The sequence below is a fragment of the Scardinius erythrophthalmus genome (assembly GCF_964197995.2).
Source record: "Scardinius erythrophthalmus genome assembly, chromosome: 8".
Lineage (NCBI taxonomy): Eukaryota > Metazoa > Chordata > Actinopteri > Cypriniformes > Leuciscidae > Scardinius > Scardinius erythrophthalmus.
The window spans coordinates 46620535-46640584 of NC_138228.1; the positions used below are offsets into that span (position 1 = coordinate 46620535).

The 20050-nt window shown below is 39.1% G+C and overlaps 2 protein-coding genes and 1 long non-coding RNA gene across 5 annotated transcripts in view; 2 read left to right on the forward strand and 1 right to left on the reverse strand.

Moving 5' to 3' along the window:
• Nucleotides 1–221: 221 nt before the first annotated feature.
• Nucleotides 222–6991, forward strand: yif1b (Yip1 interacting factor homolog B). 2 transcript variants are annotated; one of them, XM_081372053.1, is made up of 8 exons: nt 222–478; nt 880–1100; nt 1356–1460; nt 2873–2951; nt 3132–3189; nt 3985–4140; nt 4594–4687; nt 6220–6991. In XM_081372053.1, exons 1-8 carry the CDS (start codon nt 436–438, stop codon nt 6373–6375), a joined length of 912 nt encoding a protein of 303 aa, XP_081228179.1. In that variant the 5' UTR covers nt 222–435; the 3' UTR covers nt 6376–6991. The 2 variants fall into 2 exon arrangements, with proteins under 2 accessions (XP_081228179.1, XP_081228180.1); XM_081372054.1 differs by having other exon boundaries at nt 237–469.
• Nucleotides 6992–8250: 1259 nt separating this feature from the next.
• Nucleotides 8251–8909, forward strand: LOC308694713. Its single transcript, XR_014030635.1, has 2 exons — nt 8251–8344; nt 8591–8909. It is a non-coding gene; the product is annotated as an uncharacterized lncRNA (long non-coding RNA).
• A 756-nt stretch (nt 8910–9665) lies between these two features.
• LOC308694328 (uncharacterized protein) overlaps nt 9666–20050 on the reverse strand; it is a 35539-nt gene continuing 25154 nt past the window's right edge. The window contains exons 2-3 of one of the 2 annotated variants that reach the window (XR_014030582.1): nt 10734–12408; nt 9666–9909 (exon numbers count right to left, since the gene is read on the reverse strand). Coding sequence is in view for 1 of the 2 variants with exons in the window: in XM_081371826.1 (XP_081227952.1) it covers nt 10870–12351 (1482 nt within the window). In the remaining variant the exon portion in view is untranslated. Of the gene's footprint in view, nt 12409–20050 lie in introns of both variants that reach the window. The other variant, XM_081371826.1, reaches the window with a different exon arrangement.

Genomic DNA, 20050 nt, shown 5'->3' on the forward strand with positions numbered 1-20050 from the left:
TCTGTAAATGCTTATACTTTCTAGTATACCAATGTCTCCAATACAATCAAAACGCCGTGATATATTAGTGCGGCATTCTGAGCCTCCATACAATTATTCCAAATATTTTTATTTATACATTATTATTTATAAAAACGAATATACTAACGCGAGAACAATATAACAAAAGCCAAATATAATTAAAAATACTTATTACAGACTGAGATCATTTTGACGTCATCGCACTACGGTCAGCTACGGTCCAATCCTGAGGTAATCCTTATGCTTGACCCGGAAGTGATGTCTGCTGCGATTTTTCCTGCTATTTTTGCGATGCTAATTTTAGTTTCACTACCGGCAGCTTCTCGCTTAGACGTCTAAATGTGTTGATAAATGTTTATATTTGTCTTTTATTACCTAACTATTTAAGTAAAGATACCTTATTTTGGGGGAGAGATGGAGTTTTTAAACCAGAGTGGGTCCAGACAGCGTAAGTTACGTACGTGATCATTTGTGATTAGTTTTGAATTGCTATACAAGACACACATTTCATTATTAGTTAAATATTATCTGGCCAGTTGTGTGCTTTTTTGTTTGTTAAATAGGTGTGTATTCACAGCAAAAGCAAATTCAGGCATGTTTCTTCTTTTAATTTACTAGAATCTTTATTCTTGCTCTGTTTTCTCGCTGCCTTTATTTGCTTGTTTAACGTTACACACATTAAATAGATCAGAAATCTGAATTCTACATGTCAGATCATTTGAACTCACCCTTTAAGCTAAGAGGATAAACCATAATAAGCCTGCATGACTACTTGGGACTGTGTGCTATGGACATTTACAGTCATTTGTTTATGTCATGTGGATGATAGCTGATTTTGCTATGGTTCTTGTGTTGTAGAGCCGAAGATCCGGATGCGAGGCCCCTCAGGGGACCCCAGTGACCCCAGTCCGCTATTTGATGACACTAGTTCAGGGGTGAACAAACACGGCCACGGCGATGTGGGGAAAGGGCCTGATGCGTATCCAGGACAGGCCTTTCTGTCGGACCCCATGTCTAACCTCGCCATGGCCTACGGCAGCAGTCTCGCCTCCCACGGCAAAGAGATGATGGACAAGAACGTATGTGACCGCTGTCAGACGAGTATAAATGATCCTGAGCTGTGTGATGTGCATTCGATCATATGTGAGCTAGGATGTGTGTGTGTTGTGGTGTAGAAGAGCATGTGATGTTCATCGCTGTGTTGAAACAAGGCCCGTCTTGTTGTTATGTGTTGTGGGATCAGAATCAACCCTGCAGCTCTGATTAATATCGCGTTCTGCATTATGAATAACTGTTAGTGGATTAAATAACTTGTTTCTCTTTTTGGTCCACAGCTGGATCGATTCATCCCCATCTCTAAGTTAAAGTACTATTTTGCAGTAGACACGGTTTATGTTGGCAAGAAGCTTGGACTGCTGGTTTTCCCCTACATGCATGAAGTAAGACCACCACATTAACAGACCTAACCCTTATTCAGACAGTTATTGTTTCTAATAGGGATGTCAGGTATTTTCAACATTTACAGGGGCTAGTCAGTGATTTAATAGCCGTCTGAATCCACATTTCTGAGTTTACATAGGAATCAATTCAAAATTCACCGTTTTAATCCCTTTTGACCACTGGATAACAGCATAACTGTTGCGCTTCACGTAATTTGCATGCATTTGAAAGATGTAGCCTACCCTTTTATTACTGAAATGCTGGGAAGTATTTACAAGAACAATTCTTCATTGCATTGAGAAAAAGGAAAAGAGCACGTGAACTTTTGAAATGGGCCGTTTCAGCAATACAGTTTTAAATTGTATTAGGGCCTATACAATTACATTAAAATATAAACCAAGCAGCTTTGTTTACCTAATGTAAATAAGAAGCTGCATTAAATTATTTCTGCTAATTTCTATATTTTTAAAATGTCATCCATCATTTTCAGATAAAAATGGTTTGAAAATGGTCTAGCTTCCAATTTTTAAAGCGGAGATTTAAATAATCACATAATAAATAGGACATTATTTTTATATTATTAAATTAAATATGAATTTATCTGTATTATTCCAAGCACATTAAATTTTATTTACAGCAGACAAACCACGTTCCTGGGTTCGTAGGATCATAAAACTCACTCCTCCAAGAGTTTTATCTCTGAGGTGCGATGATGCAAATTCATTTTTACAGATGTCAACATGAGAAACAGTTCCTGTCCCAATAGAGCTCTAGATACTGTCCTCTTAAAGGGATAGTTCACACAAAAATTTAAATTGTCAATACTTCCTCACCCTCAAGTTGTTCCAAACCTGTATGTGTTTCTTTCTTCTGTTGAACGCATAAGAAGATATTTTAAAGAATGTTGGTAGCCAAACAGTTGACAGTAGCCATTGACTTCCATAGTAGGAAATAAAAAATACTATTGAAGTCAATGGGTGCTGTCATAAATATATATTTATGTTTATATGAAGTTGGCTTTCTTGTCATTTTTGTAGATTGACAGTTACTGGGGTAGGGCTCTAGATGGTGTTTTTTTTCCTCTCAAAGGGATAGTTCACACAAAAATGAAACTTGTCAATACTTCCTCATCCTTAAGTTGTTCCAAACCTGTATGTGCCTCTCTCTCTCTCTCTCTCTCTCTCTCTCTCTCTCTCTCTCTCTCTCTCTCTCTCTCTCTCTCTCTCTCTCTCTCTCTCTATATATATATATATATATATATTTATGTATATGTATGAAGTTGCCTCTCTTGTCATTTTTTGAGATTGACATCACTTCCGGGTTACTGGTAACTTGGACTGAATATGATGACAGAAGTATTGTTTGGTTTTCATTTCTGAATGAGTGTTTCTGTCCTGTCCTCTCACTGCAGAACTGGGAGGTGAGCTATCAGCAGGACACACCAGTTGCACCACGGTTTGACATCAACGCCCCTGATCTGTACATTCCCGGTATGACTCCAGGCCATATTCTTTAATAATAATAATATCTTTCAATTCATGAACTTTACTTATTGATGAGCTATTTAAAAATTCAAAGGATCTTATTATATATTCATGTAATGGATATTTCAGTCATGGAAATGTTCACTAAATGCATCTGTATGTGTTTGTTTGGCTCTGGCTCCGCAGTGATGGGTTTCATTACGTATGTCCTGGTTGCAGGACTGGCTCTGGGCACACAGAACCGGTAAGAGTTTTACTCAGATACTGGGAGAATCCAACAGTGTGGGAATGGAATGCTTATGCCAAGGCTGTTAGTGGACAGATTAAACATTAAACATGTGAATATTATACTGGCTAATATTTACCCCTTGAGCCCTTAACAAGAATTTCAATAACAGGAACTTTTGGCTCACTGATTACATTTTAGCTGATAAGTTTTTAGTTTTTCCATATCACCTTATAATAATTCATTTATAAAATAATTATTTGTTATTACAATATTATATTTACATTTTCAAATTGATGTTTGTTGCATATTGTGCTGTATATCCCAGTGAACGAGAACAAATGGAGGGCGGGGCTTGGTTATTTTCCATGAGGAGTTGATTGGATGCTATTGGTGGATCTCATGTGAGTGACAGGTTGCCCCGCCCTCATCATTAGAGAAGAGAAGAGATGCTGCAAGAGGATGGAAGATATTCTGATTCAAGATTACGAGGCACAAAAAAACAAACAAAAAAATGCGTACATAAATTATTTATATTGAACACTGCAATATTATATATATTTTTGATTTCATGGAGGCTTTAAATATGTATCATTCCCTGTCCAAATGATCAAAAAGTCACAGTATGGACCTGAAGCTTCATTTATCAGATCTGTTGTCACGAGAGGAACTGTTTTGATGAGCCAGGAGTTTCAGAGGGAAGGGGAACTTCCTGCAATCTTCTTGACCTCCTGTTACTCATTGTTCTGTTTTTTTGTCATGACTTGTTTTTTTTCCCCCGACCTGATTTTGCTTCTCTGTTCTTGTTTTCAGGTTTTCTCCAGAGATTTTGGGCATTCAGGCCAGCTCGGCCCTGGTGTGGCTCATTATAGAGGTTTTGGCCGTGCTCCTCAGCCTTTACCTGGTAACCGTTAACACTGACCTCACCACCATCGACCTGGTGGCCTTTTCTGGATACAAATATGTTGGGTGAGGACATTGGTTGTTTGTATACCCTAGATTCACCACAATATCATCATCTATCATGTATCTGCAGTCAAACCAATTCGGCTGGCATTTTGGACTCCAGGTGGTGCTATTGAGTAATATTTGCTGCACAAGTACATATCCTTTAAAAATATATATATATTTTAACTACAAATTGAAACGAAACTGAAAAATAAAGTGAAATGAAATTAGTTTGCATTTAATATTTAATTGTATATAATTGTGTATAGTTATCCAGTATTGTCCTCATACTGGATATAACTAGTCTAGTTTACTCATTAATTGCCAGCTTTATCATCTGTGTGCTTTTAAAAGTATTTAAAGTCCCTGATAAGAAAAGCATATTGACTTTGTATGGCTGTACAGTGCATTACTTTGAATATACAGCAAAGAATGTAGATTTTCTGTGTAAATTTCTGCGGTGTGTTTCCTCAGGATGATTGTGGGAGTCGTGGCAGGACTTTTGTTTGGCCGGACGGGATATTACCTCACACTGCTGTGGTGCTGCGTCTCTATCTTTGTCTTTACGGTGTGTATTGAGCGATGGCTTCATATGCTGCTGTGTTTTACAGTAAAGCCTTATAATTCATCACTTTGGTGAAGTTCAAACGGCCAGTGGTCGTGTTTCTGTTTCTTGGTTTTAGCTCAGAAAAGCTGTCAAAAAATGTGCATTATTATTTGATGTTTTTAGCAAAAAAAAAACAAAAACAAAAAAAAAAAACATGACATTTTTATTGGCCTCATCAAAACACATTCACATGTTGCCTGCAACCTGATTTATTTTTTTATTTTTTTTAAGAAAGTAATACTTTTATTCAGCACGGATCCATTTAATTGATACAAATTTAGAGTAAAGACATTTATAACATTACAAAAAAACGTTTTTTTTTTTTTTACTTTCTATGCTTCACAGAATCCTGAAATATTTCTACAAAACTATTAACTGTTTTCAACATTGATAATAATCATAAATGTTTGTTGAGCATCAAATCCTCATATTAGAGTGATTTCTGAAGGATCATGTGACACTGAAGACTGGAGTAATGATGCTGAACATTCAGCTTTGATCACAGGAATAAATTACACTTTACTGTATATTCACATAGAAAACAGCATTTTAAGTTGTAATAACGTTTCATAACTTTTGCTTTTTTTTTAAACAAAGAAATGCAGACTCTGTGAGCAGAAGAGACCTCTATCAAATGCATTACATTTACATTTAATCATTTAGCAGACGCTTTTATCCAAAGTGACTTACAACTGAGGAGAACGATAGAAGCAATCAGACCAGCAAGAGAGCAACAGTATACGAGTGCTGTAACTAGTCTCCGTTAGTCTAGTACAGTAAAAACATGGCAAGGTTTTTTTTTTATTTTTTTACATGCATTAAAAAAATCTTACCAACCCTAAACCTTTGAACGGTAGTCTGTATATAATATTCCTTTCCATCCATTGTAACCTAAGTTTCTAAAAAAAAAGACACTGTTTAAACATCTGTTGCTGTCTGAATTCACTCATACGGCACATAGATGTATTGAATGAAGTTATGCTTGAATGTCTAAACGCAGCAGATTTCAGATTCCCACGGGTCCTTGAAATCCTTAAAAGTTTGTGAATCTGAAAAAAAAAAAAAGTCAAGGCCCTGGAAAGTTTTTGAAAATAAACATTCATAGATACTTGAATGTGCTTGAATTTATTTTGTGCAAGAAGTTTCCTGGGGAAAATTCTCCGGTCTGCTAATGTGTTATTTCGCACACTTCATGGCCTATGCATACTAGCTTGCTTGATTTATGTTAGTTACGCGCATTTACGCGTTACGTTAAGTGTTTGCTGCGTGAGGCACTTTGTTTTGTACGTTACCATGACGTTACCATGACGTTCACAAGCGCACGAAACAACTACAATGGTACCTCAGCGTTGGACACAACAAATGTGTCCCCACATTAAGTCCTTGGATTTGAAGTTAACCAAGGTGTGGGAACCCTGGTTACAGTCTCATTTAGGATCTGACCTGTGAAGGTTCTGTAACGCCTCCTGATCTTCCTTCTGTTTCGCTGACAGATTCGGACTCTGCGGTTGAAGATCCTGTCTGAGGCCGCCGCGGAGGGACGGTTAGTGCGAGGAGCCAAAAACCAGCTGCGAATGTACCTGACCATGGCCATCGCTGCAGCACAGCCCGTGTTCATGTACTGGCTGACCTTCCACCTGGTCAGATAAGAGGAACCGTAGAGGAACGGTCACGAACAAAAGCTCCTCGTCTGTAGAGACATACGCCTATTTGCACACATGTAATAATAAACCAATGGACACGTGTTGTGCGGCCTCATCATAGCACAATATGAATTATCTGAACTGTAATTGCCCAGCTGTCTTTTGTATGTTTTTGGTTTGTACATTTCTAGGAGTTTTTGTTGGGTTTTGTTTTGTATAGTGTACAGTGTAATTGTATTTTATTTTTTTAATGTCAATGTCTTTCTTTGCAAACAAAGGGTGTTGTCCGGATACTTTGACTGTGCAGATTTCCTGTCATGGTAACCACAAACCGTGTGTGTGTGTGTGTGTGTGTGTGTGTGTGGATTGCTTCTAAACTAGTAAAGCGCTGTTTCTTGTTGCCGTCACTCTAACAGATGCAGAGAGTCTTAAGGTCAGACAGCCTTCATGCTTAATGCAGGTTTTTACATAACAAACTTGCTTCATACATTTCAGGGTCAATTGCAGTTTTTTCTTTCATAAATTGTACATGAAATAAACATGCTCTCAGGAGTTTTGAATGCAAAGCTAGTTTGAATATTACTGTGGGTTATAGATGTTATTTTAATAATGAATAAATGTGAAAAAACAAAAAAACTATTTTAATCAATTTAACTTAGTTTTCAAGCATACTAGTTTGACGTTAATCTGTCACAACATTAGCATGACCATAACCGCCCTGTGTCTTCACAGTGTGATACCGCAACAGAAACCAGTGGTAAAGGGTGATAACACTGATGTGTTAAAACATAAGCGGTTGGGATATTAATGTCAGCATGTTACCCTGAAAAGTTTTGTTAGGATCGCCAAACAGTCCTAGAATGAGAAAAGACAAAGAAATTGTTTATTGAATTCATCAATAAATGAATTATGGAGATAAAAAAGAAGAGGTAGGCCTATCCAAAAATCCCCACTGTCAGCAAACCGAAAGAGGACTTCTGAAGCTGGCTTTATCCAATGTTTATTGCGCAAGTTTATATTTACCTATCTTTTTTTTAAAGGCTGCATTGCCTATTTAAACATACCATTTCAGAAAAGGTCTAACACAAACCAGTTGTCTTAATGTAACATGATTAATCTACCGGGGAAAGAAGGCGGATATCTTTTAGTTAAATATTTCACCGTTTATCTGTGTTCAGTAGAGATCAGAAACGGCCGTGAAGAATTTTCCTTCCAAGTAATACCTCCATTTTTCGAGGGCCCACACCACTGCCAAACATTCTTGTTCTGTGGTCGTATAATTTCTTTCTGCCGGATTTAAGGTACGACTGGCAAATGCCAAGACTTCCTCAGTGCCCAGTCCTGTTTGCTGCATTTTTATGTCTTTCCTTAAAACCTAAAGTATTGCTTTAATTTATAAAAGTGTGTAAGAAAAGGCATGACAAAGAATGATGAACCATTAGAAAAATGACACCTCACTGTAAAAAATTATTCTGTGGCTTAGTAAATATTACAGAAATTTTTAACTTTATTAACTTAATAAAATCTCTGTATATCGTTTACTTGATTGTTTGAGTTAAACATACCAAAATAATTGAGTAAAAATCCAACAGTTAATTTTATCTAAAATTTACAGATATATTTAAGTTTTTTTCAATAAAATAATTTAGTATTTGACTAACCAATTATTTCTTTATAATATACTTAATATATATGTGAAATTTCTATCAAAATATTTGAGAATGTTTAATTAAACTGATCTGTTTCAAGAAACAAAAAAATTACTTAATTCAAATCAATATTATTAATATATTTAACACGCTCTTAAAATTGAGTAAGTTTACTCAATTAAAACAATGCCCCCCCTCCCCCACCCTCTGACGTGACGAAAACTCGACGGTTGGAGTGAGCGTGGCTGTTTGAACTCTCCAGTCTCCAGAACAACAGCTCTCTTCTCAGCGTCGCAGATTTGGTGCATTTTCACTGTGAAATTCAGGTTGGTGTATGTTTTATTTTATCTATAAAATCATTACTGTGCTTTAAATCATATTTAATGCAAAACAACATAGCCTACAGAGGCGTAATTCGACACCTAAACGAGACGAGAGCCGCGTTTGTCTTTTTGCGTGATTGAAACGCTTTGCATAAACACATGACTGACTTTCATAATGATAATGAATATAATTATTATCATTTGGATGATAAAATGTCCTCAGAACTATCACTTTTTGTTTATTGGCAGGTTATGTCAGTCGCTCGCAGTATATTTCGGCTGTGCCTCAGACAGTGACTGTGAGTGAAACGCAGGACGGCGGTATGAAGTTCAAAGTTCACCCGCAGAGCGCGAGTCTGTCTCCGGCACGAGGACCAGCGCAGATTCGGTGGATATTGGATAACAGAGTGGTTGATTACACTTGAATTTGGCTACCTGAATGTTTAAATATTTCATTTTTACTTGTTAAATAAGTTTAAATGCAGGCAATATTGTATACATGAAAAAACAGTCTAAAATGTGCTGTATTGCTGTACTCATTGAAAATAAAGGCCAATGTAATGTATAATGGTGGTTGTCTGGAGTACTATTTTACAAAGGTTTAGAGAAAATAAAAAAGTTAATATTACTCATTAATAAAAACAGTTAATATTACTCATAAATATTGTTTTTTTAATGTTTAAATGTTAAATTATTTCTACTCAATTTTATTTGTTAATGTACCAGATGCAGTTACTCAGATTTACTTAATTTTTTTACTTGCATTTACTCAATTCATACAGTATATTTCATTGATTTCACAGCTTTAAAATTTACTCAATTTTTTTGAGTGTAAAAATGTTTCACCAATAAAATTGAGTAAATAATAGTTAAACTTTTTACAGTGCTTGCTGCTCAGAAAGATCCGTTTCTGTTTCAGTGATCAGTTTCATCACTGTTTTAGTTTTACAGCTGTAATCTCAGTTTCAAATCTACTCACTGCCAAGAGAGAAAAGAAAAGCCTAAAGCAGCCTAATGTCTTGTAAACTTTGCTGATCTTTATGTCAACCATACAGTATGTGTGACTGCTGAGATTTTACCAACTAATCATGCACAGTTGCATTGATTTCCTACTGGGTATATTCAGTGTCACTAACAGATACTGTTCTGGAGTAGTCATTATAACATTAAAACATTATAAACTAGTTCTACTAACAAGTGCATGTGTAATGTTCAAGTAAAGGCTCATTGCACTATATTTCACTGATCACAGAAATAATTTACAATCATACTTTACTACACATCACAATTCAATTTGCAGCATTTCATAAAAGAGCAGGAAATCTTAATTTCAGCATTTTTTATTATTTGTCAATTTACCAACTTGCTGCACATTAACCATCTGTTTCTGCCAGAGTAAAATATAAAAAGGTAACTGTAAAATAAAGTTTAATCAAATTCTCATTGTGAGAAATAAAGTTGTAATTATGAAAAATAAAGCAGCAACTCTGAGAAATATCCCTTGTAAAAACATGACCGAGTCGGCGCAGACCAGAAAACGTATCGGGTCCTTTGGATTCTGCAGAATGCTGTAATATAAAGCGATATGGAGGAGATAAGGTGGAGAAACGGTTAGAGAGACTCGGCATAAGAAACAGCACTGACGTGTGGACAAGGTAACACTGGTGTCATGTACCAACATAAATTACACACTTTTCATAATACACATCCTATGCATATAATTATGTTTGCTACTTTGCTTTAGTTACAGTTTCATATTAAAGGGATAGTACGCCCAAAAATGATATTAAACCCATGATTTACTCACCCTCAAGCCGTTCGAGATGCATAAGTCAATCATTTTTCAGACGAACACATTTTCAGTTATTTTAGAAAATGTCTTAGATCTTTCAGTGGTTATAATGTGAAGTTATGGGGTCCACCTCCTTCAAGTCCCAAAAAATGTGCATGCATCCTTCACAAAAGTAATCCATCCGGCTCCAGGGGGATAAACGAAGGCCTTCTTAAAGGAGAGGACCCCATAACTTCACATTATAACCACTGAAAGATCTAAGACATTTTCTAAAATAACTGAAAATGTGTTCCTCTGAAAAATGATTGACATATGCATCTCGAACGGCTTGAAGGTGAGTAAATCATGGGTTTAATATCATTTTTGGCCGAACTATCCCTTTAAATCTAAAAGGGGAATCTATTAGACTGTGGCTGTCATAAGCTGTCAAATGTGGCTATTGGCTATTTTAAAAAAGGGAATTGTTTGTCTGAGAGAAATAGCCATTTATCCCGCTTTTGAATTCCGTATAATAGTAGCGTGTAACTTGTAGGAATGTGTAGGAATGTGTAAAGCCCAATTTAGTTTCGATCCATTTGATAGTTCACAAGCAAAATTTACCTCATGCAGACTGTCCACTCAGGTTTCTCCGGACGGCATCTGTTCATTTGTTTTGTTTTGTTTTAAAATACTTTATTAATCAATTTTTTTTTAATTTACTGACATGAAACCAGTGAAAGTTCTTCACAACAATAATTTAGTCCTTAATGAATCCACAGTCCTGCAGAACTTTAGAAACAGCAGGTATAAGATCTTCGGCATAGTCATTAAGACGATCATCTCTTACAAGGTCTGTGTTTGTTGGGTATGAAAATTTCATGTGGTACATGCGAGCGATGGAGTTCTTCACTCTTACTGTGTAGGGTCGAAGTTTCACAGATTCCAGCAGGCCATGTACAGTAGCCTGCAGAACTAGCCGAGGACTCACTATAATCTTGTAATTGTCGTAACTATTAGGAATTCGCTCTATACACTTTAAAATATTCGTTCCCCATACATTTTTCCATTTGTTTTGTTCATAATCAGCTTTTGCGGTGCAAGGGAATATATTATTCTCAAACTCAAAGCCCACATTAGTGCCGTACATTTTCTCTAGCTCAGGCAACAGATCCGTCCAGGTCTTCACATTGAGAGGCAGAATGAACTCATCCATGTCTTGTAGAGCCACATAGTGACTTTGGTACATGTAACGATAAACACAGTCATTAAGTGCAGGAATTTGCCCGTAGTATTGCAGCTGACCGGGTGATAAATCCTTCTTCCAGCCACTAGACACATTGATGTGCTTTTTAATCGTCCATGGGATGATCTCCACAAAACCTCTTTTCACATAGTAGTCCAGAACCTTCTGTGTGTCTGAATCACAGTTGGTTTTATATATCACCACCCTTTGAGCACCAAGCAGTCTGAACATCTCCATCGCCTGGACTAAACCCAGCACATTCTTGTAGTCATACATGACAGAGATGCAGACTGTAAAAGAATACGGGAAGACTGCTGGAACGTCTCTGTTTCTAATGGTTTGGAAGGATGATATGCTGTTCGAGATCTCACTGGCTGTTAACGCAACATGTGTCGGTGTCGAACACGAGCTATCGATTGGGCATGTGATAGTAGCAGTGCCGTACTCATAAGTAAAGTGGTCGGAGTGAATTGTGTATTCGGCAGGTGAAGTCACGTTCCTCCCTTCACAGCACATCACACACCTGTACGTCACCTTCTCATCACGGAGAACGATGGCAATCATCTTTATCTCTTTCTCTCTGAAACGATGATCCATATAAGAGCCGGTCACATATGTGTGAAGGTTCCTGACTTTAATCCCAGGACCGTCCTTCACTTGAACGCCACATGCTTTAGGACCATCCTTCACTTGATTGTCAAATGCTTCAGGACCGTCCTTCACTTGATTGTCAAATGCTTCAGGACCGTCCTTCACTTGATCGTCAAATGCTTCTGGACCGCCCTTCACTTGAACGTCAAATGCTTCAGGACCGCCCTTCACTTGATCGTCAAATGCTTCAGGACCGATCTTCACTTGATCGTCAAATGCTTTCGGAGCCGGAATGGTGGATTCGTGGGAGAAGGGTTGGTTTTGAAAAAATGGTAAAAAAACATTTTTTACAACAAGCATGAAAAACAAAGTGACCAAAAAAGAGATCACCAGTATAATCCTCATTTTAAAAGCGATTGCTTCTGATTCACTCTTCAGTTAGTCATATTCCATCACGTTTCCCTAAGGAAAAGAAAGAAAACACATTTTATGGTTGTCTCTAATAAAGCTTTTGGCTTTAATGGACAAATGCACTTGTGGCTGGGATTCTAACTCTTGCACATAATAACCACAACACAAGAAGTCAGACTCAAAGACACACATTTTTGAGTTGTTTTACTGTTTTAAAATGAGCTGAAGCAACACAGTTATTGAATATTTTTCACAATTTAATGTCATTTAATGAGTTCAGTACACTTCCATAAGTGTTGGGTAGGGTTGTAACGGTATACCAGTATGGCGATTTATCACGATATTGGCATGTACGATTATCATATCGTAAACATTTACTAATCCACGGTTTTGGAAAAAAAATTAAACCAGATCTCAACAACTTTTCACTTGACTGCTTAGACTCCACCCATACATGTGCAGCAGAGAAAATATCTGAGACAGAGGCTGCGAATTCTAATCTCTTTTTCCCCCGCTGAAAACAAAGTTAAAATCTGCAGTGTGGGAATACTTTGGTTATCTGAAAAACGAACGCGGGATGTTCCTCGAAGATGGATATCCAGTTGTGTCCAGAATTATGGACGAAGAGTGGCTGAAAAAGGAGGAAATATGTCGAACATGTTCTCCCATATTCGCGAACACCATCCCTCCCTGCAGATAAATTTAGAAATGGTAAATTTACCATTTATAACTTAAGGCCATATTATTTCCGTGTTGCTGAGGAAATTTACAATATAACAGATATCACGTAAAATGCTCGATTTGATAGATAGATGAATAAATCTAAAATATAGCAGTGCAATTAATCAAATCGCTATAGGCCTATGAGTGTGTCTATTAATATACTGCGGAAAAAAACTGCTATACTGTAAAACTATATTCTGCTTGTTCTGCGTGTCTGAGTGAATGAGCAGCGCCATTTCACCTAGTACATACTCAAGTATGTGTGACGCTCATGGTGTTTAAAGCGTCTGCCATGTGGTTTAAAACATGACCTCTGTGGAAAGATTAGTAGCCTATTTTGCATTGTTTTCTAATATACACAACCACAATTATCAGCATAGCAAATAGAGAAAATATAATTTCACAATTTTTTGACTCAATGTAAGTCTTTTCTCTGTATGTACCAATGGGAAACGAAGTACACTTTAGCATACTTTTAAAGAGAGTATTTATTACTGAAATAATATAGGCCCCGCTTCAAAAGAAGTGCGAAATGAATGGAATGTTTTCAAACAATGAATTGTCATTTAATTGCAATTGATGTAATGTAGCCTACACTGAAAAAAATTAGTCGTTGAATTTACTAAAACATTTTATCGTACACTGTTAGACTTTTCAAGGGTTTTTTACAGTAACTTACTGGCAACACTCCTTGCAAATCCCGTGTTTCATATCCATCTCAGTTGTCCCCTCCTTGTTAAAAAATCCGAAGTAAGTCCATACACTTGATTTAAACGCAGGCGGTGCATTTCTAATTTCTTTCTCTGATGCGGCCATGTTTATTTTATCTACGTCCTCCTGCACGCTGACAGTCAACCCGACAGTCCCCCCGCTGACCTCACCAGAAAACAAACAGCACCATCTAGTGGACTGAATGAGCAATTGATTTTTAGCATTCTACTACCAAAGTTAAATTCTCATGTGCAATTTAAATAATAAAAGATCGATACTTGGCGCCCGTGTATAGATACAGTATTGCCACAGAAAATATTGCGATACTATGCTGTATCGATTTTTTCCCCCACCCCTAATATATATATATATATATATATATATATATATATATATATATATATATATATATATATTGTGTATATATTCTGAGATAACAACCGGCTGGATGTACATTATCCTTTATACATAATGTACACCCAGCCGGTTGTTATCTGAGAATAATATTTGCAAGCAAGGATCAAAGAGACCAAATGCATGGAAGGAGAGCAAGGGGCCATGGCAGAGGGGCCCGAGGAAGAGGAGTCCGAGGAAGAGGAGTCCGAGGAAGAGAAGTCGGAGGAAGAGAAATCCGAGGAAGAGGAGTCCGAGGGAGATGAGTCCGAGGAAGAGGAGTCCGAGGGAGATGAGTCCGAGGAAGAGGAGTCCGAGGAAGAGGAGTCTGAGAGAGATGAGTCCCAGGAAGAGGAGTCCGAGGAAGAGAAGTCCAAGGAAGAGAAGTCCGAGGGAGATGAGTCCGAGGAAGAGGAGTCCGAGGAAGAGAAGTCTGAGGAAGATGAGTCCGAGGTAGAGGAGTCCGAGGGAGATGAGTCCGAGAAAGAGGAGTCTGAGGAAGAGAAGTCCGAGGAAGATGAGTCCGAGGAAGAGAAGTCAGAGGGAGATGAGTTTGAGGAAGAGAAGTCTGAGGGAGATGAGTCCGAGGAAGAGGAGTCCTAGGGAGATGAGTCCGGGGAAGAGGAGTCCGAGGGAGATGAGTCCGATGAAGAGGAGTCCGAGGAAGAGGAGTCTGAGGGAGATGAGTTTGAGGAAGAGAAGTCTGAGGGAGATGAGTCCGAGGAAGAGGAGTCCTAGGGAGATGAGTCCGGGGAAGAGGAGTCCGAGGGAGATGAGTCCGATGAAGAGGAGTCCGAGGAAGAGGAGTCAGAGGAAGGGAAGTCCAAGGAAGAGAAGTCCGAGGAAGAGAAGTCCGAGGAAGATGAGTCAGAGGAAGAGAAGTCAGAGGGAGAGGAGTCCGAGGAAGAGGAGTCCGAGGAAGAGAAGTCCAAGGAAGAGAAGTCCGAGAGAGATGAGTCCGAGGAAGAGAAGTCCAAGGAAGAGAAGTCCGAGGGAGATTAGTCCGAGAAAGAGGAGTCCTACGGAGATGAGTCCAGGGAAGAGGAGTCCGAGGGAGATGAGTCTGAGGAAGAGGAGTCCGAGGAGTCAGAGGAAGAGGAGTCCGAGGGAGATGAGTCCGAGGAAGAGAAGTCCAAGGAAGAGAAGTCCAAGGAAGAGAAGTCCGAGGGAGATTAGTCCGAGAAAGAGGAGTCCTAGGGAGATGAGTCCGGGGAAGAGGAGTCCGAGGGAGATGAGTTTGAGGAAGAGAAGTCCGAGGGAGATGAGTCCGAGGAAGAGGAGTCCGAGGAAGAGAAGTCCAAGGAAGAGAAGTCCGAGGAAGATGAGTCCGAGGAAGAGGAGTCCGAGGAAGAGAAGTCCAAGGAAGAGAAGTCCGAGGAAGATGAGTCCGAGGAAGAGGAGTCCGAGGAAGAGAAGTCCGAGAGAGATGAGTCCGAGGAAGAGAAGTCAGAGGGAGAGGAGTCCGAGGAAGAGTCCGAGGAAGAGAAGTCCGAGGAAGAGGAGTCCAAGGAAGATGAGTCCGAGGAAGAGAAGTCCAAGGAAGAGAAGTCCGAGGGAGATTAGTCCGAGAAAGAGGAGTCCGAGGAAGAGGAGTCCGAGGAAGAGAAGTCCGAGGAAGAGGAGTCCAAGGAAGATGAGTCCGAGGAAGAGAAGTCCAAGGAAGAGAAGTCCGAGGGAGATGAGTCCGAGGAAGAGAAGTCCAAGGAAGAGAAGTCCAAGGAAGAGAAGTCCGAGGGAGATTAGTCCGAGAAAGAGGAGTCCGAGGAAGATGAGTCAGAGGAATATAAGTCCGAGGAAGAGGAGTCAGAGGAAGATGAGTCAGAGGAAGATAAGTCCGAGGAAGAGGAGTCCGAGGAAGAGGAGTCCGAGGAAGATGAGTCAGAGGAAGATGAGTCAGAGGAAGAGGAGTCCGAGGGAGATGAGTCCGAGGAAGATGAGTCCGACGGAGATGAGTCCGAGGAAGAGAAGTCCGAGGGAGATGAGTCTGAGGAAGAGGAGTCCGAGGAAGAGAAGTCCAAGGAAGAGAAGTCTGAGGGAGATGAGTCCGAAGAAGAGGAGTCCGAGGAAGAGGAGTCCGAGGAAGATGAGTCCGAGGAAGATGAGTCAGAGGAAGATGAGTCCGAGGAAGAGAAGTCAGAGGAAGATGAGTCATAGGAAGATGAGTCCGAGGACGATGAGTCATAGGAAGATGAGGAAGAGGAAGAGGAGTCAGAGGAAGAGGAGTTTGCATGCGTGGTGAAGGAGCCGCAGCAAGCAAAAACAAACAAACTAGAGCTCAAGTTTAAAATTCAATTTGAGCAACAATTATTGACCATGTTATTAGTCATGGCTTGTCCTTTAGAGAGGCTGGACAAAGGTTCCAGCCCATTCTGAGTCGGAGCACTGTGGCATCCATTGAAAGGCTTTTTTTGGAATTAGAACAGGTAAGTCACAATGTTACTGTATACCACTGTGTATTTCAGCTTTACTGTTGCCCTTTTAACAGAACAAACTGTGTCTACAGTAATGCAGACGTTTCATCAATCCCATTTATGTGACTGTCATAATGTCTATTTTGAAATGCTTTTTGCTTTTACTTTATAGAATTCACACACTACCACACACTGGTGGCAGAGGAAAGATCTTTAGTGTTGAACAGGAGTCTGCCATTGTTGATATGGTTTGAGGCTGAAGGGGCACATCACAGATTAATTTAAGTGGATGAAGCCGGATTCATCCTCTGTAAAGTGAGACAATACAGAATGGAGGCATTTCCTTTGGTGCATTGCAAGGGAAAAGATTCAATGCGATGTTGATGAAAACGTGGCATAATTGTCAGGAATGAATGGACTAAATGTGAAGTATGTGAAGAAATGTGAATGTAATTATATATATATATATATATATATATACACTCACCTAAAGGATTATTAGGAACACCTGTTCAATTTCTCATTAATGCAATTATCTAATTAACCAATCACATGGCAGTTGCTTCAATGCATTTAGGGGTGTGGCCCTGGTCAAGACAATCTCCTGAACTCCAAACTGAATGTCAGAATGGGAAAGAAAGGTGATTTAAGCAATTTTGAGCGTGGCATGGTTGTTGGTGCCAGACGGGCCGGTCTGAGTATTTCACAATCTGCTCAGTTACTGGGATTTTCACGCACAACCATTTCTAGGGTTTACAAAGAATGGTGTGAAAAGGGAAAAACATCCAGTATGCGGCAGTCCTGTGGGCGAAAATGCCTTGTTGAGGCTAGAGGTCAGAGGAGAATGGGTCGACTGATTCAAGCTGATAGAAGAGCAACTTTGACTGAAATAACCACTCGTTACAACCGAGGTATGCAGCAAAGCATTTGTGAAGCCACAACACACACAACCTTGAGGCGGATGGGCTACAACAGCAGAAGACCCCACCGGGTACCACTCATCTCCACTACAAATAGGAAAAAGAGGCTATTTGCACAAGCTCACCAAAATTAGACAGTTGAAGACTGGAAAAATGTTGCCTGGTCTAATGAGTCTCAATTTCTGTTGATACATTCAGATGGTAGAGTCAGAATTTGGCGTAAACAGAATGAGAACATGGATACATCATGCCTTGTTACCACTGTGCAGGCTGGTGGTGGTGGTGTAATGGTGTGGGGGATGTTTTCTTGGCACACTTTAGGCCCCTTAGGGCCAATTGGGCATTGTTTAAATGCCACGGCCTACCTGAGCATTGTTTCTGACCATGTCCATCCCTTTATGACCACCATGTACCCATCCTCTGATGGCTACTTCCAGCAGGATAATGCACCATGTCACAAAGCTCGAATCATTTCTTGAACATGACAATGAGTTCACTGTACTAAAATGGCCCCCACAGTCACCAGATCTCAACCCAATAGAGCATCTTTGGGATGTGGTGGAACGGGAGCTTCGTGCTCTGGATGTGCATCCCACAAATCTCCATCAACTGCAAGATGCTATCCTATCAATATGGGCCAACATTTCTAAAGAATGCTTTCAGCACCTTGTTGAATCAATACCACATAGAATTAAGGCAGTTCTGAAGGCGAAAGGGGGTCAAACACAGTATTAGTATGGTGTTCCTAATAATCCTTTAGGAGAGTGTATATATATCAAGGATGGGCAACTTCGGTCCTGGAGGGCCACTGTCCTACAGAGTTTAGCTCCAACCCTGAAAAAATCACCTGCCTGTAACTTTCTAGTAATCCTAAGGACCTTTGTTAGCTTGTTCAGGTGTGTTTGATTAGGGTTGGAGCTAAACTCTGTAGGACATTGGCCCTCCAGGACCGAAGCTGTCCATCCCTGATATATATATATATATATTAACATGCCTAAGACTTTTGCACAGTACTGTATATATATGTATATATATGTATGTATATATATATATATATATATATATGTATATATTTTTTATTTCTACCTACAAGTTCCCTTCGCTACAATCGATGCTGCGCTGATCAGCGCATTGGGAACGTCTTTAACGTGACCAGCTGTGAATATGTGTGCAACACGTCAATGAAATTTACCCGGAACTTTTATAGCCTCGGGCTGTGACGTCATCGGAACGTGCACGTGCCGCAAGGCTATAAATAGATGAGCCACAGCTGCATCAACAGGTCTTTTGTCTTCAGACCATTCTGTGCTGTGTGCTTCACAAGCTGTTCAATTCTCTCTTTCTCTCTCTTTCCTGGATCTGTCCACGGATCTGTCTCTCCGTGTGACCAAGCAAACGGGCCATGCTATCGGCCGTTCTTTGTCTGCTTTGGTTAGCACTAGTGATCGACCGATATTGATTTTTTATAACCAATACCGATTATTTGCATGTTTATGTTCCCAATAACTGATATGCAGAAACGATATTTATTTACTGTTATACCATGGTCTGGGTGAATACTCGATTCTGATTGGCTGCAGGGTGTCCGTTAAAAAGTGATAATGGACACCTAGGAATGGCGTCCCGTCAATTTGCCTGATGACAGTTCTAAATGATTGCGCTGGCTCAAACTCACTGATCAACTGCTTCGGTCGGGTCGCTGTGGCCACGTTGCTTGGCAACGCCTGTATACGGGAGATATTAAATAGTGCGCTCGACTTAATAAATAAAAACCCTCACGATTTTTATTCTAAAACACATTAAAGTATTATTAATTGATTAAATATTTCTTTCTTTCGTAAGTAACCATGGTATAAACCTCCGCTGCGCGTCGGACGGTTCACGCCTCGCCGTCGTCCATTAAAACCTGATAATGGACACCTCGTCGGGCATTAACCCTTACTTATACTTCTGTTTTTGACACAATTATTACAACACAAATGAACTGAACAAACCATTTTATTTATAACAATCACTCCCTCCTTGCATACAAAAAAACCCCTTTTATATTTATACACAAATAAATAGAGGGGTCTGAGTCCAAAAAATAAAGTGCACTGTTACTGAGTGTCTTTGTTTAAAAATAAAAGCTTTGATGAGGTAAAAAAAATAAAGCACAAAAAATATTCTAACATATTGGGGGGAAAAAAATCTAAATTACCTGAAATTTTTTTTGCATAGCTATTTTAGTAGTGTAACTTAATACTCCCAGTTAAGCAGAACTAGGTTGTAGTGTAGAAAACATCAGCAGCAACAATGTTAACAATAGGCAAAATAAATGTTAAAAGTCTAATATTTTCATATGGAGAAAATAATTTTCTTTGCAGAAATGTAATTCATTTTAAACAGTTTTAGAAGGTTTATGTGCCGTTTAATATGTTTAAAGAGTGAGGAATAATTCACTGGGTAATATTAATTCACTGAATAATATTAGCTGGAATATAACATTGTCAGGAAAGTAACAAACAAAACAGCATATTTGCATTTTCCAACTAG